At 44.7% G+C, this 24,813-nt stretch overlaps 2 protein-coding genes and 1 long non-coding RNA gene across 4 annotated transcripts in view; 1 reads left to right on the top strand and 2 right to left on the bottom strand.

The window, feature by feature from the left end:
• LOC308483351 overlaps window positions 1-3,702 on the bottom strand; it is a 40,076-nt gene extending 36,374 nt beyond the window's left edge. Inside the window, exon 1 of the long non-coding RNA XR_013989646.1 lies at window positions 3,408-3,702. This is a non-coding gene — a long non-coding RNA (uncharacterized lncRNA). The remainder of the gene's footprint in view (window positions 1-3,407) is intronic.
• A 124-nt stretch (window positions 3,703-3,826) lies between these two features.
• CEBPG (CCAAT enhancer binding protein gamma) lies at window positions 3,827-15,726 on the top strand. 2 transcript variants are annotated; one of them, XM_081017097.1, is made up of 3 exons: window positions 3,852-3,949; window positions 5,017-5,109; window positions 13,122-15,726. In XM_081017097.1, exon 3 carries the CDS (start codon window positions 13,232-13,234, stop codon window positions 13,682-13,684), a length of 453 nt encoding a protein of 150 aa, XP_080873223.1. In that variant the 5' UTR covers window positions 3,852-3,949; window positions 5,017-5,109; window positions 13,122-13,231; the 3' UTR covers window positions 13,685-15,726. The 2 variants fall into 2 exon arrangements, with proteins under 2 accessions (XP_080873222.1, XP_080873223.1); XM_081017096.1 differs by lacking the exon at window positions 5,017-5,109 and having other exon boundaries at window positions 3,827-3,949.
• Window positions 15,727-18,210: 2,484 nt separating this feature from the next.
• PEPD (peptidase D) overlaps window positions 18,211-24,813 on the bottom strand; it is a 129,824-nt gene continuing 123,221 nt past the window's right edge. The window contains exons 13-15 of the mRNA XM_081017042.1: window positions 24,579-24,763; window positions 22,650-22,841; window positions 18,211-19,000 (exon numbers count right to left, since the gene is read on the bottom strand). Coding sequence (XP_080873168.1) covers window positions 18,860-19,000; window positions 22,650-22,841; window positions 24,579-24,763 — 518 coding nt within the window. The 3' untranslated portion in view covers window positions 18,211-18,859. The remainder of the gene's footprint in view (window positions 19,001-22,649; window positions 22,842-24,578; window positions 24,764-24,813) is intronic.

Genomic DNA, 24,813 nt, shown 5'->3' on the forward strand with positions numbered 1-24,813 from the left:
GGCAGATGGTGCATAGAAACTAGGCCACTGTACAAAGGTACAATTTAAATTTGTTGCTCCACCCCCCTTTGCCTCTGAACCCACCCCCCACAGGCATGTTGCCTAGAAGGGAATGTGTCCCCTAGGCTAATAATGTGCCCTCCATTTAGACCAATGAAGAGGCATCTCTGTGGCACAATTCAACTCATTTCTTGAGATCTTTCTAGGTGGGATTTTTTCCCAGAAAGAAAAAAAGTTTGGAGGACTGGAATTTGGGGATATTGTTTATCAGTGGAAGCTGGTCTGTTGGGGCAAATGGGGCACTACCTCAGTAACTTCCTCACCTCATCCAGCCTCCACCTGCCTGCCTTCTTACTTACAAACAAATCCAAGGGAGGGCACTACCTATCAGCCTCCTCCTCTGTTGAACTCCCTGCTCCAGTGGGCATCAGTCACCAAAGTGGCTTGCTACAGTGCAGGTGACAAGCCCAACATTTATCAGATGCATGAAGTGTAATCCAAAACTTGCAGGATATATATGGTCACATGTTTCACCCCATTCTGACTGCAAAACTGAACTTGCAAAAAACAATATGCTCTCTATTATTCCATGTGCTTGGCTTGGTTTCCCTGCTGGCAAGTTCTGATCTATCAAGCAGCCTCTTGAAAACAGTTGAAGCTTTCTCTCCCCCAACCCTCCAGCCCTGCCTCAGTCTAAGAATCTTGCTTAATAGCTAGATTTGTTTACTATGAATCACAGGGTACCTTTCCTTACTATTATGTGTATTATGGAGAATGTTTTATAAATGCCCTAATAATTATGGGTGTGGGTTTTTGTCCTGCGGTTAATGAACTCCTTGGAAATGTGCTCCAGCCTCCACCAAGCTGTCAAAAACCCTCACAGCTTTTGGAGTAAAGAACAGGCGTGGCACTCAGTAAAGCCCAGGCATGAGAAAAAAGCATCACTCATTTCCAAATAGATGCTACTTTTTCTAATTCAGACTTGCTTGGAGGCTTTGAAAATCCTGTAGCAATCTTAAGGACGGCATCCATCATTCCTTCCTAGAGGAACTCGGTTGAGTGCCAATTAGTCTGGAAGTGCAACAGTCTTCCACCTCTCCCCAAAATAAGGGTGTGGGTCTTACATACTTGGGGAATCTCCTAGGTATGCAGAAGAATAGTAGATTTTAAATTAAAAGAAATATCCTCCCTGCGAAGTGTCCTGATGCCAGGAGAATTTACTATCTAACACCTGCCAATATAGGTGGATGCAGTTCATAAATTATGCAACAGCGGACTAAATTATTTAAATACAATTAATCACAAATACACCCTTTTTTAACCCCTTCAGTGATTGATACAGGATTAGATGACATGCCCTGAGATATTCAAGCACTGGCGGAGAAACAGGGGTGGGGTGGGGAGCGCACTGCCCCTGGAGGCACGATCCCGGTGGGGTACCATTGTGGCTACCCCCTCCCTTGCTGGGTGCCACACCCCGCAGGTGGCACACCACACCCCCAGGACACGCACCATGCCCCTGCGGGGGGCACGTCATGCCCCCGGGACGCATGCCAGCCATGCCCCCGCCTCCTCTCCGCCCCCCTCGCCGGAGCTTGAAGTTCCGCCAAGATCCCTTCTCCCTCATAAAATATTTGAAGGGTATCCCCCCCTCAAGTTGATGGGCATTGCTATTCAAATGGGTGTGTGTGTGTGTGCTGCGTCTTGTGATTATTTTATTTAAGTTGGCACCCCTGGTCCAGCTTCATTAAATGGTAAAGGGACCCCTGACCATTAGGTCCAGTCGTGACTGACTCTGGGGTTGCGGCGCTCATCTCGCTTTACTGGCCAAAGGAGCTGGCGTACAGCCTCCGGGTCATGTGGCTAGCATGACTAAGCCGCTTCTGGTGAACCAGAGCAGCGCACGGAAACGCCGTTTACCTTCCCGCCGGAGCGGTACCTATTTATCTACTTGCACTTTGACATGCTTTCGAACTGCTAGGTGGGCAGGAGCAGGGACTGAGCAACGGGAGCTCACCCCGTCATGGGGATTCGAACCACGACCTTCTGATCGGCAAGTCCTAGGTTCTGTGGTTTAAGCCACAGCGCCACCCGCGTCCCTTGGTCCAGCTTCATTAGATGTTGACAAATTCTTATTTTATGAAAGAGAAAAAACTGTTCACTATCCACTTTTTCCACACCCTGCATAATTTTATAAACTTTTGTCATGCTGCCTCTCACTGGCCTTTTCTCCCCAAGTGAAAAACGCTGCAACTTTTCCTCATAAGGGAATTGCTTCATCCCCATGATCATTCTAGTTTCCCTCGTCTGAACCTTTTACAACTCTGCAATATGCTTTTTTTAAGTGAGGCGACCAGAATGGTACAATGCATTCCAAATGTGGTTGCACATAGATTTGTATAGCAGCATGGTATCAGTAGTTCCTGCCCTCCCCCTAATTCCTTCCCTAATGTTCCCTAGCATAAAGGGAAAGGGAAAGGTACCCCTGACCGTTAGGTCCAGTCGTGGACGACTCTGGGGTTGCGGTGCTCATCTCACTCTATAGGCCGAGGGAGTTGGCGTTTGTCTGCAGACAGTTTCCGGGTCATGTGGCCAGCATGACTAAGCTGCTTCTGGCGAACCAAAGCAGCGCGCGCAAATGCCATTTACCTTCCCGCCAGAGTGGTACCTATTTATCTACTTGCACTTTGACATGCTTTCGAACTGCTAGGTGGGCAGGAGCAGGGACCGAGCAATGGGAGCCCACCCTGTCGTGGGGATTCGAACCACCAACCTTCTGATCGGCAAGCCCTAGGCTCAGTGGTTTAGACCACAGCGCCACCCGCATCCCTAGCATAGAACTTGCCTTTTTTATTTAATGGATTTATTGCATTGACATGTAGATCTCACCTTTGCCCCCCAAGGAGCTCAAGAAGGTGGCATACATGGTTCTCCCTCATTTAATCTCCATAGCATCCCAATGTGATACATTAGGTTGAGAGGCAGTAACTGGCAGAGGGACATCCTCCGAGCTTCATGTCTGAGTGGGAACTTGAGCCCTGGTTTCCCATGTCTTAGTCCAGTACATAGTCCAGTCCTAAGGCAGTGCTGCCACACGCTGGATCACCATCTTAATCAATGTATCCATTACAACCCCAAGGTATCATTCCTGGTCAGGCCCATGAGCGAACAGTATATGTGAAATTGAGATTATTATGATTTTTTTTGCCCCAAATGTGCATCAGTTTATGCAATTTATTTATTTTTTTAATTGAATTGCATTTGCTATTTTTCTGTCCGTTCAGCCAGCTTGGAGAGGTGCTTTCGGAGCTCTTCGCAACCCCTTTTTGTCTTAACCACCCTGGTTTAACCACCAGCAGCAAACTTGGCCGTCTCCTCGGTCCACCGCGAACTCTAGATTGTTCTACCTGAATCTAGACCTCCTAACGCCAGTAGTTAGGCCCCATTAGGCACTACGACTGGGGGCCTATAGGAAACATCCAGGAACACTTCTATATTGAAAGTTACTTCAAAAGTTGCCTTTGAAGGGGTGTGGGGTACAGGCAAGGATAAAAAAATGCAAAAGAATCCCGAACACCTTCAACCATCCCGCCTACTTCTTTTACACAAGAAAAAAAACAGGAGGCGATGCATATGATTGGCTTCAGAACCTGCCACTCCAAGCACCTAGGTCTCGGATTGACGCCTGGGGATGGCAGTCCCTGGCAACGCGATCTTCTATTGGTCACGATAGCTGCCAATCCGATTAAAGGGGCCGCTTCAACTCTGAGGTAGCCCGAAGCCTGATTGGTTGGGTCCGGTTTCGCAATCGCCTCTCTCCCTCTCTTGCCCCCCCCTCCCCGCGTTTGGAAAGAATCGAGAGAGAGAAAGAGAAAAAGCGAGTCGGGCCTGGCCAGGCTCGCGCCTCCCCCCCTCCCCGCGCAGCCCCCCGGATCGATACCTGGGCCAGGTACGGCACGAGACTGGGCGGGGCCGGGGAGAACGTCTTCCTTCCCTATGGGGCAGGAGGAAAAGGGGGCATGGAGAGGGGCAGGCATGGCGGGAAGAAGGAGACGCGAGAGGGCCCCCCCTCAGAAGGGCTTCTATCACCCTCCCCCCCCCCCACTTGTTGGGATTTATAAACGGGACGTTAAAGGGGTTGGGGAGGCGCCTATGGGGCAGATTGGGGGCGGTGCCAAACGCGGCTAGAGGGGTGAGAGCTCCCCCTCCCAAGGAATGTGTTTGTTTGTTTATATGTGTATATTTACTTCACCAATATAGGGCCGACCGCAGAGCAGGGAGTTTTTCACGGTGGCTCGCGAAGGCCCAGAAACGTGTGGGGTGGGGTGTGTGTGTGGGGTGGTGGTGGTGGTAATAGTGATGTGGGGTAAAGAGGAGGGGGCTTCGTGGTGTGGAGGGGGGAGAGTTTCCCATGTTTTTCTGTATGGGGCAGGAGGGAGTGGGGAGCGGGGGCTGGAGGGTTAGGGGCCTCTAAGGTAGGAGCATCTGTGCCCCATAGCCGGGGCGAGAGACGCGTGGCTTCCTCACGGAGGGGGACCCGCCGGCCGTGCCGAGGAGCGCGTGTCTGGAGCGCGTCTCTCTCTCTCTCTCTCTCTGAAGTATGATGCAACCTTCGAGCAACTCTGCCTTCGTCCCTGCTGAGATGAGGTCATGTCTTGGCACATGGGAAATCCCCCAGGGGAGGGAGGGAGCGGGAGAGAGAGCGAGAGAGTGCCTGAGTCCACCCTTCTTAGCCTGCCTAAAGGGTCTTTCTTAGGCTGCACCTTCTTTCCAGGCTCTGAGCTGCAAAGCTGCAGGCTTCCCTTAATAACCTGTTCTGTTTTTTTAGAGAAGCTCCCAGGACATTTGATTCCGAATGCAGCTGGTTTGGGCCGCTCGTTCCTTGCCCCTACTTGTGTTGAGGCGAGCCTTCTCCTTTTTTTTTTAAACCCACAAGAAACAAATCCAGCTCAGGGCGAACTTAACAGAAGAGCGATCACAAGCGTTTCCCACAATTCTCTCTTCTCCACGTTTCAGTTTCCGTACACATCGGCACAAGTCTGGGCTTTGCTGTTCGTAGGTCAGCCTGTGCACCTACCTCCTCTGTGCTCTCAGGAGTTTCAGGAAATGGTAATTGTCATGTTGATAAAGAGTTGTTCAACATGTAAGGACACTGAGCATTGAGGCTAGGGCTCCTATCTGTGGTTAGATGAAGGCAAAAGTGAAAACTGTTTCCCAAGTTAGGGGAAATGTAAAAAATAATAATTAAATTTGACATGTATTCTAGGATTATTATAACATTCTTGGTTTCAAAACTAGCTGCTTTTTCTGCCAGGGAGTCTGTAGCCAGTGATCTTTGAAATAACTTGCATTGCTAAAATCCTATGCCCAGCCTAATGCATTGCTAAAATACTGTCCCCAACCTGATATCCTCCAGACATTTTGGATTACGATTTCATTAGCTCCAGCCAGCATGGCAGTGCTAGCTGGGGATGATGGAAGTTGTAATCCAGGACATCTGGAGAGCACCAGGCTGGGGAAGTCTGCTCTGTAAAATAAAATCCATGTTGTGCATACAAGTCCTATAGATTCTGAGGGAAGTTGTGACTTTTCCCTGTATGTGTCTCAGGTCTTACACTTTTGGAAACCTCTGTGAAATCTTGCAATGTACTTTTAAATGTATTAAGATCTGCCACTCAGGATACAACATTACTTTGCCTGAGATACTACTTTTAAAATGGGGACAATTAGAAGCAAGGGTGAACACATTAAAGGACACATTGTCTTTAAGAAGGATTGCCACTTTTCCTATTCTCACTACCAGCCACACCCTCATGATAGAAAAGTTGCTGCTGTGTACAAGTATATATTGATTTGTAAGTATGGAGCACCTGTGCTTTGGCATAGTTTACCCACCTCCTTTGGCATTTCAGTGTCACATTTAAGTGCTTTTTTTATGTAACTTGAAACTGTAGCCAAATATTTTACCATTCCTTGATTCAAATTTGTTAGAGCTACGAAGGTCCGGGGGGGGGGGGGCAGTGCTAGTTTGTGGGCTGCCAGTCAGTTTTTTCTGGGCTCACCAAGTAGTTACCACTGAAGTTTTATTTGCTACATTTATATCCTGCCTTTACTCCAAGATGCTCAGTGCAGTGTTCATAGTTCTTGGATTGTGTGCAACTAAGTTTTAGGAGTAAATCCACTGAAATATTTAGGCTCCTGGTGAAAATGTTTCTCTTCAACCAGTCGTTTGGCTGATTAACATTCTGTGGCCTTTTAAATGTGTCTGGGGGCTGTTATTGTAGAGACCTAGAAACTTCATATTTGACTTTCCAGACTTTGTTGAGCATTGAATGGTATGGCTTCTCTCCTTCGTTAGTATTGGTGCTGTTTAAGGGCTTAGAGAGCAATATTCAGTTCTCACAAAAAAATAAAAATAAAATGGAGAGCCCTGTTCCAGTGAGGCAGCCATGGTATTAGCCAGCTAGGATTGGTGGGATGGAGCTTTTAGCAACAGGTATATATTCTAAAGCAGCAAGAGAGGTACCTTTACCTGACTCCCATATCCTTTCTGCCATGTATCCTAATCAATATTATTATTTCTCAATAGTCTCCTGCCAACTAGAGTGAAGTAGCTGAGTATGACAGGATGTGATACCCCAGGGAAACAGGTCTGGCTGGCCCCATTATATATGTCCTGCTATCTTGGGGAAAACATGTTTTTTGTGGGGAGGCTGACTTGAGATCATCTGCTGCTGTGGATATTTCTCTTTCTTGCATTTTATTATGTTTGGATTGTTTTTAAAAATGTATACCTCTCTTTTCTGTTATTAGACTTCAATAAGAATAAAACAAAAGGTGGCAGTAGGCATGGGATGCTCTGTGACAAACCTGAGGCTCAGGGCTTCTACTGCACTTGTGTGTCATTTGCTGGGAATTAGCTCACTTCCTATCTTCAGCATGCACAGTTTATCTCAAGTGCCATATGCTGTTCTTCATCACCCTCACAACATCATCACTGTAGATAACTGCGGCAACCATAGCTATTGAAAGATAGGGTGGATGGCTGAAGTCCTGATTAACAGCCAGGAGACTGAGAGGTGTTGAGTGGAGAGATGTGTAAGAAGGAAAAGGAATGGTTTTCTGTATATATTTATTTGTATTGATGGTTTTATTGTGTATTTCTGTAACATTTGTTGTGTTATTGGTGGACTTCTTGGGCCACAGTCATTTGAAAGGTGCCCATCAAACTAATATCCAGAGCATATCCCCCCCCCCGTGAAAACTACCTTGATCACTTGCAAACCTTATGTCCAGTGCATAGCCTACACTCTACAGACTTGGTAAAAGAAATAGATGCGTCTGCATTATCTGATGCTGCAGTACAGCATTAAGACTACCATGCTGAGTGGCAAAAGCAGGCTTACTATAACTGCTTGCATACCTTTTCTTTTAAATTGGTGTAAATGTTTATCTTAAATCTGTTCTTATGATACTGATGTAGGACCAGTTATGCTAGTATGTTTTTCTTGCAGACAATATTAGAAAATTGCTTTATCCTCTTGTGTGGCCATCCCAGGGGGGTTTCTCATTAGAAGATGGTTTAAGACACTCAGCATTTCTGCTTTATTCAGTTTTTCTGATTCTGTCTCTCCCCGCCTCCCTTCTTCCCATCTTTAATTTCAGTATTTTCTTTAATTTTTCAAACAAAAAACTTTAGCAGCTTGGTCTGAAAATTATGCTAAAATAAACTGTAAACGACACACCATTGAAGTATAAGTTGGATTTTTAAAAATAATGTTGCTGTAATAAGGAAATGAACTTGAAATCTGCCTTGGCTACTTCCTTGTAACAAATGGTTGTGCCTGCTTATACCTTTCTAAGAGGCTAATTTGAGCAAGAGGAAGCAAGTGTTGCAATTGTGAGTTAACAAGGTAGCTGGAAATCTGCCTCTGTGTATTTGGATCATTCTCTTGAAGAGCTTTTTCCAGAGTGTAAGGTCCAGAACTCCTCACAGCAGAATTCATTTTACAAGAAAGAAATGGCATCTCTTTTTATGTGTCTTCCTCATTACTCTGTTCAGCCTTCAGTTTCCATGGGGACAGTGCTGTGGGGAAAACTTCCAGCATAATATGACCACACCTTTTGGGTGCATCCTATTCTTTTCTTTACAATTGCAGCAAGGCAAATGAGGCTCAGTGTTCTATTCTGAAAATACCTTATCTGGCTTTGGGTATCGGGTGATGGCAGTATTGCCTCTTGCTGATGTACTTAAACATCTTGGCTCTGTCATTAAACTTTATACCCAATAGGTTTCTTCACTTAAGCTGAAGGAAAGAGGCTCTTCTGTTTGTCCATCCTGACAAATTATTTTGGGAATTGGTCACTCCTTGCTTGTGTTTTTAAGTTGTTGCCGTACAGTGCAGTTCTATGCATGTCTACTCAGTAGCAGAGCCTTTGAACTCCTAGGTAGGTGTTCGTAGGATTTTAGCCTCGGTATTGGTCTGTTAAGCCTTCAAAGGGGTCCATATGCTGTTGGCATTGACCTTCCTATGTTTAATTTGCTTTGGCTAGATTCCTCTGTAGCCAAATTTCTCTAGGTTTCCAATATTTTTTTTAAAAAAAATAATATTTATTGATTTTAAAGGATTACAAAAAGAAAAATTAAAAAACAGCATATTAAAAAGATACAAAACATCACATCGCAATAATAGGAAAAGAAAAAAAGAAAAAACAAAAAAATTACAAAGAATCTTCTCATAACTTATCTTTCGTTTGCTTATTTCCTTGACCTCCTCACACCTCCCTTTTTTGTATTCTAGTTCAATTAGCTATTTTAGCAAATCCTTTCCATCTTTTCCAATTTTTGTCCTCTATTTTATCTTAATATAATGTAAATTTACTTTCCCTCCTTCACCATTTAGCAATCTATTTTTTCTTAATCCTTTATAGCATTTCTGCTAAAACCACATTATTTCATTCCAACATCCTTCTAACATTCCTTAATTTTACAATGTTTCTGTAAATAAACTTTAAATTTCTGCCAATCTTCTTCCACCAAGTCTTCTCCCTGGTCTCGGATTCTGCCAGTTAGGTTTCCAATATTTTATCCCTATATTACAGATTAATTATAGCATCCCTGTGTATATCAAATGTATAACAGAATAATGGTAAAATGTTTGCATGTCAGTTGAAAACTTACAATTTCCCACAGGCCTTTTGAGATTTAATTACCTGGACAAGTTTTGGATATTTGTGCTGTAGCTGACTGGCTGTTTTTATCTCTTTTGACTTGCTGTAGATTTTGCTTTTACATTTTATGAATGTATCCTGCTCTGGCATCAGATGGGTGGTTGTTTTTTTTAATACAAAAAAAGGAGGTTAATTTTATCTCCCAAAGCAGTGTATCTGAAAAGAGGAAACACTTTCTAGGCTTCGGGAAGGGCTGGGCATGTGCTACATTGAGAGATTCTAGACTGAAGCTAGTGAAAGTTGTGGGCCTTTTGCAATGGCAACCTCTCTGTGTGACACCTTCCCAAAAAAAGATTTGGCCGGCTACCTCAATCATTGCATGTAGAAAGTGGGTCAGGTCCTTTCTTTTTATTTCCTTTTTTAAGGACAGCTTTTATGAATTAAGTGTGTTATTGAAGCTGATTGTTGTATTTGCTATGTGTTTTATAGAGCCATGTTTGGCTAAGAGGCAAAGAGTGAATGTAATAAGGGTGTTTGGCAGCCCAGGATGCAAATACCGTATATTTCGCTCTATAAGACGCACTAGACCACAAGACGCACCTAGTTTTTGGAGGAGGAAAACAAGAAAAAAATATCGGAATCTCAGAAGCCAGAACAGCAAGAGGGATCGCTGCGCAGTGAAAGCAGCAATCCCTCTTGCTGTTCTGGCTTCTGTGATAGCTGCGTAGCCTGCATTCGTTCCATAAGACGCACACACATTTCCCCTTACTTTTTAGGAGGGAAAAAGTGATCCTTATAGAGCAAAAAATACGGTAATTCATTCTACGTATTAAAGAGGAATAATTAGAAATTGCAATATTTGGATGAGATACTGAATTTCCGACTAAATATTAGGAAGGATTTTCTGGCAGTAAGAGCTGCCTGACAGTGGAAAAGATTCCCTTGGATGGTAGTGGACTCTCTTTCCTTGGAGGTTTTTAAGCATTGTTGGATGGCCATATGTCATGTTAAGTTGTGATTCTTGCATTGCAGGGGGGTTGGACTAGATGATTCTTGGGGTCCCTTGCAATTCTACAATTCCATGAATCTATATATTTAGGGATGCAATTCCTTGCTTACTTCCTGTTATGAAAGTGCACATTTCAGTATGGTAGTTCATAATAAAGGTTCAAGCATTAAACATATGTAAAATCCAAACATTAGGTATAATTTTGAAAATAAAAAGTTCATTGTTGGCTTATCTGCAGTTGTGAAGGTTAATCACATATGCAGCTGCCCCTAAATTGCTTGGAATATAAATTTCTGTACTTTAAGCTTTCATGATGCACAGGCTTTGAGACTTTCATTTGCCACTGAGGGCATGTTCTTGCCCTCTGGTGAGTGTCATGAGCCCTGGACTTCTGCCCAAACCTGGACTTGCAGAATGGTGGTGAGAGCCTACAAAGCATTATAAATCTCATAGCAGCATAGTGCTGAACAGACAAGCCCCTGCTATCCTTTTCATAATTGCCCCTGGGAAGTGGTGGTCCAGGAGCTGCACTAGGTATATATGGAGACATTATGGAGATAGAAAAGAAAAGCCTCTGTACTTACTTACAAGTGAGTAAATATACTTGTTTGCATGACTCCTGTATTCATTTCAACCTGGAAAGATTTGAGCAAAGTGAGTCTAAAAGTACAGCAAATGTAGAGCAAATGTTAGACAGTAAGACCAGTTGCCAAGACAGGGTTGTGAAATTGGAAGCTTTTTAAGACCTGGCTAGACATTTGTCCACTAGGGATGTCTTTATGATAGCTCAATACATCCAGGCATGTTGCCGGGAGGTTGCCTAAGGGTGAGGCAATAAGGCAAGTCAAATAGCTGTAAAGGCCCTCAGCAAAAGGCATAGAAATAAAAACTGCATTTATTCCAGAGTCCAGACATGTTTTGACAACTGTAATTCTGAAACTACCAGTCCGTAGAAACACCATATTCTTCATTGTGTACATATACATATGTCTGCATGCCTGTCAAGAACACCAACCTATGCCCTTAAAGCAGAATAATTCAAATGCAAATTTGCTAATACCCAAAGACTTCAAGACTGTCTTGCAACATAATCTTCTGTATATCTATTCAGAAGTAAGGTTCATTGAGCAAAATAGTACTCTCATCCAAGTGTTTGATGGATTGCACAGCATTTTTTGCTTTTTCTGCTAATTTGATGGACATCTAATTGTCTGTGTATGTGTGCCGACACATACATACATAGATGAATATGAATAGTAACAGTGATCTGTTAAATTAAGAATTCTAAAGTATTGGAAAAGGAGAGAGATGTCCAATAGGGCTGTGCAAAACAATATTTGTTGCAATATCTGAAAAGTGCGTACAGAACCCTAGCCTCGAAATACATTCGGAGTAAAGAATATAGTATCCCTGTACTGCTGTGATCTTTTGTAGGCTGTAGTATCGGACACTCCTTCCCTCAGTAATGCAACTTCTGCTGCTGAGTACACAGCACACCAAGTACAAGCAGATCTGGCTTACTGAACACAATGCATTCCCTGGGAATCATTAGTTAGGCAAATGTTTGCATTAAGAAGTCCACAATTTCCATTATTTCTTATGGAAATATTTCTAATGTGGGATTGGTCCAATATCTTTTCACTCCCTCTTTCCATGACTGATGTTGACCAGCAAAACACAAATAAACAAGAAAGTTGGCTGTTTGGCTATGTGAATCTGCAAAATGTATAGCAAAGTTTGGGTGTAATTTTTTATGTGTGGATAAGTGAATTTTTCAGATAGCGAGCATTCAGATAGCAGGACCTGCATGTACAATATTCCTGTACAAGGTACAGAAGATGGGGACTTTTTTTACTATCTGATTCCCTGTTGTTGTTGTTTTAAATAAATCTGGGAGACTTAAGTTTTCAAATAATTTAAAAAAACTTAAAATAGTAGAACACTTACTGTGCTGGAAGGTTGTTATCATCCTGGACTGTGTTCTGTTTTTAAAAGGCTGCACAACTATTTGACACCTTTGTGTGGCATAGTGCAGGAGTGCTCAGACTGAAGAATTTTAAAAATACAACACACCATCATTGTCTGTCACACTTGCACAACCACATTCCCTAGTAGAGTTGTCTGGCTGGATCAGGCTACAAGTCCATCTAGTTCAGCATCTTGATTCTGGGAAGCAGGACAGTAGCCCTTCTGCATTCTTAACCCCTAGCAATTAGTATTCAAAAACACAGTGCCTTTGAAGCACCTGGTCTAGTAGCCATTGATAGGCTTGGCCTCTGTTTCATTTGTCCTTTTAAAGGCATCTTAGCTAGTCGCCAAAGCAGCATGGCTGGCAGTTTTGCCTGTAATGCCAGAATTTTTTATAACACTGGATGTGCATTGGAATTCACAACTGGGCTACAGTTCGAACAGTGGCATGTATTTGATAAACGTTAAAGTTCTTGAGCTACTGCATGTTGAACTTGGGTCACAAGTCTAACAAAGTTGAAGATTTTTGGTAGAGGGTGTAGCCTGTGCAACTTTCCTACACAAGAAACAGGGCTGTTCAGGACCCACTTCAGAAAACTCATTCTTTCTTTATTTTTTATCAGATCTGTTTTTGTTTCCATTTGAACTGGTTTGTTTGTTTTTTTTGAATGAGGAATAACACCCCCCCCCAATTTGCTTTATTTAAGGCGAAATTTGATGATAAAGGGTCCCAGGGGGCATCACATATCCCTAAGTTGATTTTTGTAAAAAAAAAAAAAAAAAAAAATCAAGATCAAGGCATTGAGGTTGGCTCATGGTTGGTGATTGGCATACTGGAGTGGGAAAGGATGCGACTTATTTGCATGAAGAATCCCCTATGTCTTTTTTCTATGCAGTCTTCTAATGCAGATGACAAAGACAATTCTATGGGTGTGCCATTGGAAATTTCCCAACACTTTCTTTTTCATTCTAGGTTTAACTTGTGATTGATCCACGTGAAGATTTAAGAAACATCCTGGCAATCTAGAACACCTTACTTTCTCTAATAAATCATACTGTGGGTTTAAAGAAGAGCCTGTCCAAATGAGCAAGACATCACAGCAGAACACAACTGCAGAAAGCAACGGAGTAAGTGTCATTTACACCCAAGCACAAGCGAGTGGGTTGCAGCAGGTTCCTCAGTTGGTGCCTATTAGTCCTGGAGGTGGAGGCAAAGCTACGCCTCCCAGTAAGCAGGGCAAGAAGAATTCCACAATTGATAGAAACAGTGATGAGTACCGCCAGCGCAGGGAGCGCAACAACATGGCGGTGAAAAAGAGTCGTTTGAAAAGCAAGCAGAAGGCCCAGGATACTCTGCAGAGGGTCAACCAGCTCAAAGAGGAGAATGAACGCTTGGAGGCTAAAATCAAGCTCCTGACAAAGGAACTGAGTGTACTCAAAGACTTGTTTCTTGAACACGCTCACAACTTCACAGACAGTGTGCAACCTCTTGGCACAGAAAGCACTGCCACAAATTCAGATGGCTCTGGACAATAGGTGCCCTTTCTCAGCTCATGGGCAGAACAGTATGGACACAGCCCTCCTTACACAAGCCAGGTGCAGCAGCAGAGAAACTTCTCTAAACTTTGTAACATCTGTCATTTTGTGGCTTGTTCTGTTTTTCTAAATAGTAGGCTTAACACTGAAAGGTTGTTTCAAGTAAACTGCAAACTGTTTATTACTAAGTATTTGTTTTTCATTAAGTGTTAATGTATTTTCTGCTCTGGCATTTTTGACTAAATGAAATGATAAAAATGAACAAACACCCCAAAAAATTACATCAGTAAACATTGGCCCGCAGTACTTGGGCAACTATAATTAAATGATTAGTTGTTTAATGTATTCTGAGTGGTTTAAATTGTGCTGATTAATTGGGCTGCAGTTCTTAAATGTTTTTAGTATAACAACTTTCAGAAATCTTGTTTGAAATGGCAGGTTACACATAAGGGTCATCCCCTCTCCTGCACTTCACTTTTGCAGGAAGGAAGCCTCTTTCTGAGGTGGTGCCTGCTACGACCCTTAACAGTCATAATCTGGAGTATGGACAATCTAAAGAGTGTTGATATGCAGAATCATAGAGATTTACAACTGTTATTAAGTTGTGATTTGTGATTAAATCAACACAGGTTTTTTTCAGCAGGGTCACTGAAACAATCAAATACCAAGTGTAGAAATTGACTATTTTAAAATGATTGGTGCAAAAGCTGGTATAAAGCATATTTATTTCTTCATTGCTTATTTTTTGTGGTGTGAGGTTCACTGAAGCAACCTGTTTTTGATTGTCAGGGTGGGATGTTTCAAACATGTAGCATAAAGCCTTGCTGGATACAGCTCCCATAGTCTTATGGGTTATGTTCAGTAACAGTGCCTCAGAAACAGTAAGGCTTGCTAAGGCTCAGATGACGACCACATTTTGTAGGCTTGTCAGGCATTATTAGTCTGTGGTCTGAATGCAGGTCCAAGCCTCTCCCTAACATTGCTACCAACAGTGGGAATGAAGTAGCATTGCCTAGCTGCAAGCTGATCACCATTTTAATTGCCTACAATGCCCTGACAGTGTCAGCCTTTCTGGCATTGTGAGAAATCTTGTCCCTCCATATAAGTCTTTGGCTGAGAGGACCAGAGCAGTTGTCAGCATTGATGAGGCCAAGGTAGCTGGTAGTGCCAGTGGGCTTGAAGAGTTCTAATGTCAGCCCTAGGAGTGGATTTCAAGATCTTCAGTTCCCATCACTGTGTGTAGAAGGGAATGACTTCACAGGGAAATGGTGTATATTTAAATATGGATTGCCCTGTCTGAGGTTTGCAGCTGATGACAATGTAGGAGCTTGGGGCCTGACAAGTATTGTGGCTCGCAGCCCCTTTTGTGACAAATGGCAATGAATGGTAAGTGCAGGAGACTGGGTTATGATAAAGGGTTGTGCAGAAGGAGGGCCATTCAAAAACTAAATGAGATGGGCATTTCAAACCCCCTGACCTCCTTTATCCAGGGACTTCTGCATCCTAATACTAGAACTGCACTGCTGTCAAGATGCAAGGGAGCTTCATACTAATTAACTGGGGCTGAAAGAAACATGAAGCGCTGGCCTTTGATACAAGGTTAGTTGACCTGGCTGTTCACTGCCCTGTGACCCAAATTAGTTGGTTATTCTGCAGCCGGGACTTTTTCAAAAAAGAAGCCTTGTAACAGGGTCCACAAAATTAATTCCTTGCTTATTGGCATTCCTTGGAGGGTGGGTGGGTGGAGAACCTTAGTTTTTTATATATACTTTTCCAGTGCTGGTGATAAGCCCCCTTATTTTATCTTTGTGGTGTATAGGAAACTTAACACATTAAAAAGAGCAGGGAAGTTGATATAACCTTTAATTTATTTCCCCTCAACTATTTTCATTCATAGTATGTTTGCATATTGGATTAGCAAAAAATACTTTTATACCTCCCCTTCTTTTGCAGTCATTGTGTTGTACATGTATTTAGAAAGAGTGAGTCAAGAACTCAGTGATGATAGACAAGAATAATTAAAAAAAAACTTTACAAAATCATGCTCGTGTGTACTTGTGGAGATTTCTCTTGAAAGGGCTAGTCACAGAAGGCCCAGCAAAGTAGCTGGTGGGGAAGATTCAGTGCTTGATGGAGCAGGGAGGGGGAGCAGGTTAGCAGATTACTTTCTTGGTCATACTAGAAATCTTGTTCAGTATGCATGAGCTGCTACTTACAAGATCAAAAGCTAGGAGAACACAATATCTGTCTAGAAGCAAACAGAGCAGGGTCCATGCCTCATATTTTTCTTCACATACACGTGACATAGAAAGGAGCTCTCACTTTGGAAGCCAGTATAGTGTAAATGGACAGAATGCTGCATGTTGGATTCCTGTTTGGCTCGGAAGCTGATTGGGTGGCTGCGAGCAAGTTGTCGCTTAGCTTATTACTAAGGGTTGTGCCGGGACGCGGGTGGCGCTGTGGGTAAAAGCCTCAGCGCCTAGGACTTGCTGATCGAAAGGTCGGCGGTTCGAATCCCTGCGGCGGGGTGCGCTCCCGTCGCTCGGTCCCAGTGCCTGCCAACCTAGCAGTTCGAAAGCACCCCCGGGTGCAAGTAGATAAATAGGGACCGCTTACTAGCGGGAAGGTAAACAGCGTTCCGTGTGCTGCGCTGGCTCGCCAGATGCAGCTTGTCACGCTGGCCACGTGACCCGGAAGTGTCTGCGGGTAGCGCTGGCTCCCGGCCTCTAAGAGTGAGATGAGCGCACAACCCTAGAGTCTGTCAAGACTGGCCCGTATGGGCAGGGGTACCTTTACCTTTAAGGGTTGTGCCACACTCCACTCACCATTCCTCCTCCCATTCCCCTCACACTAACCCCACCCCAGAGCTTCCCCTTCCCAGCCCATACAACTACTAAACATGCTTTTCGCCTTGCACCAAATTTTCAGATGCCCCTTGTCTTCTGTAGCCTTGCTCTGTACCGTTTTTACCTTGACTCCAAGTTTCCTTCCTCTCCTTTTGTCAACTTCCCCATGTACAGAAGCTAACACCAAAAAGCCTTTCTTAACACCCCTCTAGCTGTACTCTAACCTTGCTTTAATCTGCCACTCCCCCTACCCACTTCTCTGCCATTAAAAAAAATCACCACTTTCTCCCTGTTTTTACCCCATCCCTGCTTTATTCAAATTTCTGCTTAAAAATTGTAGTTTAAAACTACAATTTTCCTTTGTTGTCCTGCAACCTGCCTTCTCTTTCCTCTCCTCCCTTCATGCAAATCCAGGATTGTAATGGGGAACTACATATCCTCCAATAGGGGATGCGTATTGACACCTTTACATTTTAATGTATATGGGAAGATAAATTATCTTAACCATTATGTTTCAGGGGACATATACATATAACCATATTCTGAATCAAATACCTGTTTATGAAATAAAATGCTGCAATAAAAAGGACACCTGTGTGATTAAATAACATTACAACTGAGTGAAGGAGTAATTCCTATAAACCAAAGTGTTGACAGGGTGCTAAACTCTACCTCGCTGATGCTTGGGCTGATGGAACAGAATGACATAAGTTCATGCTGAACTGTGAAATCAGGCTAGCTAGAGGCTGCACTCATGACTTCATGTACCTGGGAGTAAGCCTCATTAAATTCAGCAGGACAACTTCTGAGTACAGTACACATGGTGAGACTTGCTGCCATGGGTGGCTTGCAATGGGTTAGCTGCCACTTCATTAACTTTATCATTAAGCTGTGACAAGACTCTGCTTTTGCTATTAAAGTCCAGTAGGGCTACCCCTCTGGACTTTAACTTTGAAAGGGAACACACTGTGAAGGTAATGGATGTGTAAACATCTGTTGATGGCTGAAATATGTATGTCTGTTGTGCACCGTGAAATACTGTATATTTCTGCATCAGTGGAGGAAAAGCTGAAGAAACTTGTGCAAAATGAACCAACTGCAGCAGAACCAAAAATGAGGCATGTTCCTACATCCCTAACTGATGTCCTGCTCTTTTTCTCTTGTAGGATGAGGGATGGGACAGCAATTTGGCAGATAAAAGTGGTTTTCTACCTGCAATTCCCTGTTGCAGTAATGAGTGCAGGGCTACACACTTCCTTAGCTAAGGAGAGGAAAATATGTGTTTTTTGGAGGTGGATATTGGTGCCAATAATTGGAGATGACCTCTGCTTAAGTCTTGCTTCCTGCTAACCATGAAGGGCTAGTCTTTTTTTTGGGGGGGGGGGGGTGAGAGGAAGTCCTTTCTCCATTGGCATAATTTCCTGAGTTACCAGAGGAAGTGTTCCCCAAAATTTAAAGACTGCCCCACCTTGGACCCTCCAAAGAAGAGGCCAACAAAGGTTGCTGTCGATAGGTCTATATTAGCTCCAGTGTGTTCAGTGTTAGGGGACCACAGATGGTGTAATTAACTTGCCCCAGAACAGTAAATATTGATCTTAAGAGGAATAACTGGGAAAAAAAATAGTTGGCAGCCCAGCCTTCCGCAGTACTGGAAAGAGAATTCCAGAGAAAGAAATGTAGTGGTTTTAAGGCAAAGTTTTTATTTCTGCATTTATTAGGCCAATAGTACATTATATTAGGCCAATACAGTCAATACCTCGGGTTGAAGTAGCTTCAGGTTGAGCATTTTCGGGTTGCGCTCCGCGGCGACCCGGAAGTAACAGAGCGCGTTACTTCCGGGTTTTGCTGTGCGCGCATGCGCAGACGCTCAAAATGACGTCACGCATGTGCGGAAGAGGCGACTCGCAAACGCGCAGACGCGGGTTGTGTTCATTTCAGGATGCGAACGGGGCTCCAGGACAGATCCCGTTCGCACCCAGAGATACCACTGTATAATGATCTGCCTTAAATCAGAAGAGAAATTTGTCATCTGTTTAAAAATTAGCTTTAAGATTACAAAGTCTCCCAAACAGGGGCTATGTCCATCAGTCAAAAAGATCCTTTGAATCAATAGGGTTGGACTGCTTGCAGAGAAGCAATAAATGGTTAGGCTAAGGCTATGATCAGCTTAAGGCATTGTTGCTTACAATATTTTTTAATCTGGCACGTGATGAAGGGCTTTCCCCTTTGCCATAAAGTGGCTGCTTTACCCCACTGGAGCACCTGCAAAACTGGACATATTTCCTTAGGTGCTGCAGTGCCAGCAAGAGGGGAACCAATATCCTAGTGGTTACACAGAGGCGGAAGCAAAGGATTTGGTGACCCCATGAGCTTCAGCCATAAATGATTCAATCTCCTCCACAGTCCGGGGGACGCAGGTCAGCAGCTCCATCCCATCAGCTGTCACAGCAATGTCATCCTCAATTCGTACCTGGGAAAAACAAGCATCTGGTTGAGCACTCAGGAAGAAGGGAGCAATGGCCTGGCTTGCATGAGGCCCACCCAGTTGGAGAGGATGATTTTGGGAGCTCAAAACAACTACAGAGCTATAGATTCCCCTTCCCCTTCCCTTTCTAAGCCACCATAAAATGCATGTAACATTCTGGATATGCTTTTCTTTCCAAGGTAAGAGCCCACATTGTGGAACTGGAGCCTATGCCCCCTTCTCAGGTAGTTCAATACTGTTGATCATCTGGGGAGGGAGAGCCGTATTTAGCCCCCCAGCTGCCGCAGTGAAGTCAACTGGTTATGTCAGCTCACAGTCCTTTGCTCCCTCTCACTTGCACACCTGTTTCTTCCACATGGGTCATGGCCCAAGCATTTTGTGCCTCTCACATCAGCCAGGGAGGAAAGGGGTATGTGGCAGCATGGCTTATCTAATGTGCTGGCATGGAGGTGCAACGCTGAACAAAACCCCTGAGAGCCGAATGAGGGAAGACTTGCTGCAGCTCTGGCAAAACCTCCGCAGGACAGAGAACCCCTCCCACCTTGCCTCCATAAACTGCCCAACATGGGCACATCCTCCTCGCACCATCTCCCATCCCTCAGCCAGATCCAGCACACTCCCTCTTTGCAGATCATTACTCAAGAATCCAGATCTTCATCTTGCTCTGCTTCACTGCAGATTTGTGAAGCTCTGTTCACCAATTTAATGCTCTCTGACTGTCTCTCTCTCTTTAAAAAAATGATCCATGACAGTGGATGCCTTACAGCTGATAGTGTTACCAAGAACTTTGAAACCTTTCCCATTTTCACTGGGTGCGCATGAAAAGGCCGGACCATTTTCTGTTCTGTTCTAATCTTCTCTGCCAGTTAAATATGCAGACTCAAGTCATTATCCCTTATCTTATCAGAAAGAAAGGTAAGTCTCCAAGCTGCAATAAAAGCAATTTTAGCAAGGTGTCAAATCCAAAGGAACACAAAACCCAGTGACACCCACCATACAAGCGCTTTAATTGTTTCTGACCTCTGGGCATTTTAATCTAAAAATAATGCTAGTTTAACATTTGTCCTCCTGCTTGCAAAATAATCCATTTGTTCAAACAGAGCGAGTCATCGAGCCCTATTAAAGCATTCAAAGAGGTATTTGCCAGATTATCTTCTTTATTTGACATTAATTTAAGTGTATTACAGAACTGAATTAAATAAACTTTCCAGAATTCACACCCAGGAGGGTGACAGCTGTCTGGTTTCCTCTACGTTTCCTGCTCAAAACCTTCCTGAAAGAGACATATTCATTGCCCCAAAGAGAAGGCAATTTCTCAAGGCTTGCTTCTTCTGATAACACAATGGCAACAGGCAAGCCACAAAAGTAGCCATATTTAATAGGGCTGTTTCGGCTGATGTAAACTGCTAGGTCCCATGGAAGAAATGATGGCCAGCAGACACAAAACTTGGGGTTGACTGCAATCCTCTTAGAAAACACGCACTGGGGACAGATTTGCACCTGTGAAAAATGTCTTACACCTGCAAAATTGCACAAATGCAGTTTCAAAATTGTAGAAATTTACGTAGAAGCAAGAGTTGGTGGGGCTGACTTTTTTAAAAAATTAAACTCTTAACTGCAATTTATTGCAAGCATTTTAACACAAGTGAATCCCCAAGAAAACTATAAAGGCACAGGTTACAGACTCTGTCATGGGTTATATAGTTCTGTTAGGTATCTTGCCTCTTATTTTTAAGGCACATCCCTCAAACAACTCCTGGCTCGCGAGCCCAATGACCTAAGCAGCTTCAGGGAGAAGCCAGATATTACAGTACAATCACATCTTACACAGGCCTTTGGTTCCAAGGGTTATGCATACACACAAAAATGTGCATGCTCAAACCCTTGGAACTGTCCCTGTGTGAGCATCCTTACTCTTCCAAAGCTAGTGTGCCAAGAGGACCTTGCCTGGTAAGCAAGTAAGAGAGGTTTCGTGCTGGGGAAACCCTGCGTGCAATTTCAACCAGCCGGCCTTCAGCTGCTCAAGTCAAAGCTGTGGAAGATGCAATCAAGCCACACTCGCTCCTATCAACTGCGGTGATGCAGCTATGCGCAGCCTACGAGGTGAACCTCAGGTGTTCCAGCCACACAGCCTGCTGGGGGCTCCCTGACCTCTCCCGCTGCAACACGGCTTCTTGGAGCACCAATATCCTTGGGCCAGGCCTCCTCCCAGCCTCCCATGCCCCACAGCAAGCCCCCACCTCTTCCTCCATGCCTTCACACCAGGCCTCTCACCCTTCAGGCTGACGCTGCAGAATTAGCTGGTACGTCAAAAGTTGCATTTAAAAAAGAGAGGAGGGTGTCAGGCCCTCGGATCCTGGCTGGCCTGCATGCGCTGATAAAGAAAGAACAGTGCAAAGCAAAGATGACCTCTCCAACCCAGCGGGGGGAGAGAATCCAGCAGCAGAAGGTAAAGTCCCACACGGCTTGATAAGATTGTATGCTCTGCACACAGGGCTTACAAAGCGCTGAGGCCAAAGCCAGGACCGAGTGACTCAGAGAGCTGGCTGTTAAGGGAACAAGGGAGCTTTGGTGTATAAAGGTGGCGAGAGGAACTCAGCTTCAGCAAAGGGGCCTGAATTCCCCATTTCCTTTGACAGGGTGAAATCATTGGGGGGATTTCAGGCAGGGGGAACACTTTCCTTCTCTGTGGGCTCATTTCTTGCAGGTCCACCCCATTCCCGCAACACTACATTCTGCTCCCAGAAAGGATCAAGGCTGCACAAAATGAGGGAAGGGATCTTCCATTCTGAATATGATTGAGTACCAACTCTTGGATGTTTCCCACAGTTTGGCAGAAATGGCTGAATTCCTTCAGAAAATGGGTCCAGTTCCAAGTACCAGTCATAGTACCCTTTAAAGTCCTTCATTGCTTAGGATCATGGGCAACTTGAAGGTTCATCCATCTCCACACGGGCCTCCCTGTACGTATATTTTCACAATGGAGGGTCTCCTTTGGCTGACCCTGTAACCTAAGGTGAAGGAAGGGGTGGCTAACTGGTTTGTGGGGGAGGCTCCCCCCCGATTGCCCCTGAGGGGGAATGGGCTGTGGTCTGGATGACTCCCCCCTCATACTGATGTGTTTTCTTTTTTCACTCCCCTTCCATGGTTGCTAACCATGCAATTAAAGTAAAATTTACTTTGAACCTTAATTGCAGAAGAAACTCTGCTATTTGGGACACAATGGGCCAAAGGCACTTTATCCATGAAACTGGTGCCCGTGATGTTGAAATCTCCTGCTATGGGAGGCCTAGGAATGAGAGATTCTGCTACAACCGTTGCTTGTGTCAGGAGGAAAACATCTGAGTAACTGATCCATTCAGATGCCCAGCAAAGCCCTGCTGCTAAGAAGCTGAGCTATGAATCCAGACACCCCTGGTTCAAATCGCACCTCAGACATACATTTTTGAAAACCCACTTTCTGTCTCAGGTTCCTTGTCTGTGATATGGGCGCAATGGCAGCCGAAGGATTAGCTTGAAGGACTGCTGTAAGCTTTGCACAATACCTAAGGCTGCAAGTTCCCTCTCCACGCGAGGCAAAACACCCAATGGCAGAGATCTCTGCCCTAAGAGGCGCTAAAAGCGAGTAACTCACCCCTCCAAAACCCCGAAAGCGCGACAGAACTTCGTTATTGATGAAGCAAGCCTGGGTAGGGTCAGCCAGGGCCTGGTCCAAGAGGTGGTCGATGAAGTAGATGCCAGGCTCCACCGTCAGCACCATGCCTTGGACAAGGAGGCGGGCAGTTCGCAGGCTCCGCAGCCCCGGAAGGTCAATGCGTTCCACACCCTAGAAAAGTGCGGCATAATGGTTAGAGTGTTTGACCAGAACCTGGGAGAGCAGGGTTCGAATCCCAACTTAGCCATGAAGCTCATTGGGTGACCTTGGGCCAGTTGCTGCCTCTTAGCCTAACCTCCCTCACAGGGTTGTTGTGATAATGAAACAGGGAACGGAGAACTATTTACTCCACCCTGAGAAACTTGGAGGAAAAGGTGGGATATAAATGAAATAAATACACATTCACCCTGATATGGTTAAATTGGACCACTGTGTTCAGACACAGTCTGTCGTGCTTCTCTCATTTCTTTACCGGCAGAATAGAATTTCTTTCCCAACTTAAAACGTTCCTAACATTTAACAGGAAGAAAAACTAGCTGCGGCTGTTTGACACCCACACATCCAAGGCCTGAACTGTTCGAATGAACAGAGGTGGTGGGAAATGCCCAGCGAGGATGAGAAGGAGCATGTCTAATTTCCTCGCTGCCCCTTGGGCTCCCAGACCCATCCCACCCAGGAATACAGTGAAGAGCTAAGAGTGCCTAATCTCGTGGATTAATGAAGTCCATGATCCGGAAAGGATTAAATTAGCGGCTGGACCCCTGGGCCACCAGCCTTTTTTAATCTGAAAAATAAACCTGAAGATGCCTGGAACACAAAACCAAACACAACCAGGTTCTCTTGGGTCCATCACTCGTAAGCATCCCCCAGTGATGAATGATCAATTTCTACTAACTGGATATGATGGCCAATGCAAAGGCAGGATCCCCAGAAGAGTGCAGAAGAAGGAATGCAATTACTGCTCCCCCTGCCCCAGAATCAGTTGGCCTGCGTTTCACTGACTTCATTCTCTTAAGAAAGCAGGGCAGAATTGGTGTCTGTGTGTGTGTGTGTCTGTGTGTGTGTGTGTAACCAAGGGTGGCAACTGGCAAAGCCCTTGAAGAGAGGACCTAGGAAGGGGCATGGAAAAGGCTGTTTCTCCAGCTCTAAATCTGCAATCTCACATACGCCTTGGTACGTGGAAGCAGGTAGTTACATCTTTGGGAATTCCTCCTCTGGGAAGCCCATCTGGCTGACTCTCCCTCTTCAAAACACTTGCAAGAATATGAGCTTTCCCAGCAAGGCTTCAGAACAGGGGTCGTAAAAACCACAGGCCCTTGAGGGTGGCCCTCCAGGCCTCTCCACCGCATCTTTGGAGCATCTCCTGCACCCATTTGCAGCCTCCCTGTGTGCTTTTTTGCCTGGTTGTGTCCTTGAGCTCTTGCTTTTGCTTGCCTGGGTGGAGGACAGAGCAGAGTATACATTGTGTAGAAACTAGCTTACTGTACAAAGGCAGAATTGACATTCGTTGCTCTGTCCACTTCTGCCTCTGGCTCTGGGGAGGCTGCCCAGAAGGTGGTGTGTGGCCCTTGAGCTGAAAGACTATTCTCCATCCCAGGAGAAATAGTGATCTGACTTTCCTGCCTTGTTTGGGGGTTGCCTTCTGGCAGGTTCTGCAATTAATTTGTGGCTGTTGCTTATGTTTTAGTTTGTGGCTTCTATGATAGGATTTTAAAGCCCGATAATGGGCTGGCAAAGCACTATGCATGTTTGCATAAACAAGTAAACACAGACAGCTGTTTGGAGGTAGCGGGACACGTGGAAGAAGGGGGACAGAGGCATGCCGACTTGATTGTTTCCAGATCTTTTGACTCCCTTTTGCAATCCTGGTGATTTAACTGGCACCCTTGGAGACGCTCCGATACTGACCTCTGGGTAGCCTCCCACATCATGCACGTCGATCCCAAGGAGGTGTCCAAGCCCGTGGGGCATAAATAACGCGCCCAGATGAACCTTCACCATGTCATCAACGTTGCCTCGGAGGATGCCAATTTTTGTGAGCTCTTCCAGATGGATTCGGTCAGCCAGACGGTGCATGTCAGGCCAGGAGACTCCTTGAGGGGAGCAGAGAAAAATGGCTGCCATTAACTATTATTTAGATGCT

This window comes from Podarcis pityusensis (genome assembly GCF_964106645.2).
Source record: "Podarcis pityusensis genome assembly, chromosome: 8".
In the NCBI taxonomy this organism is placed as follows: Eukaryota; Metazoa; Chordata; class Lepidosauria; order Squamata; family Lacertidae; genus Podarcis; species Podarcis pityusensis.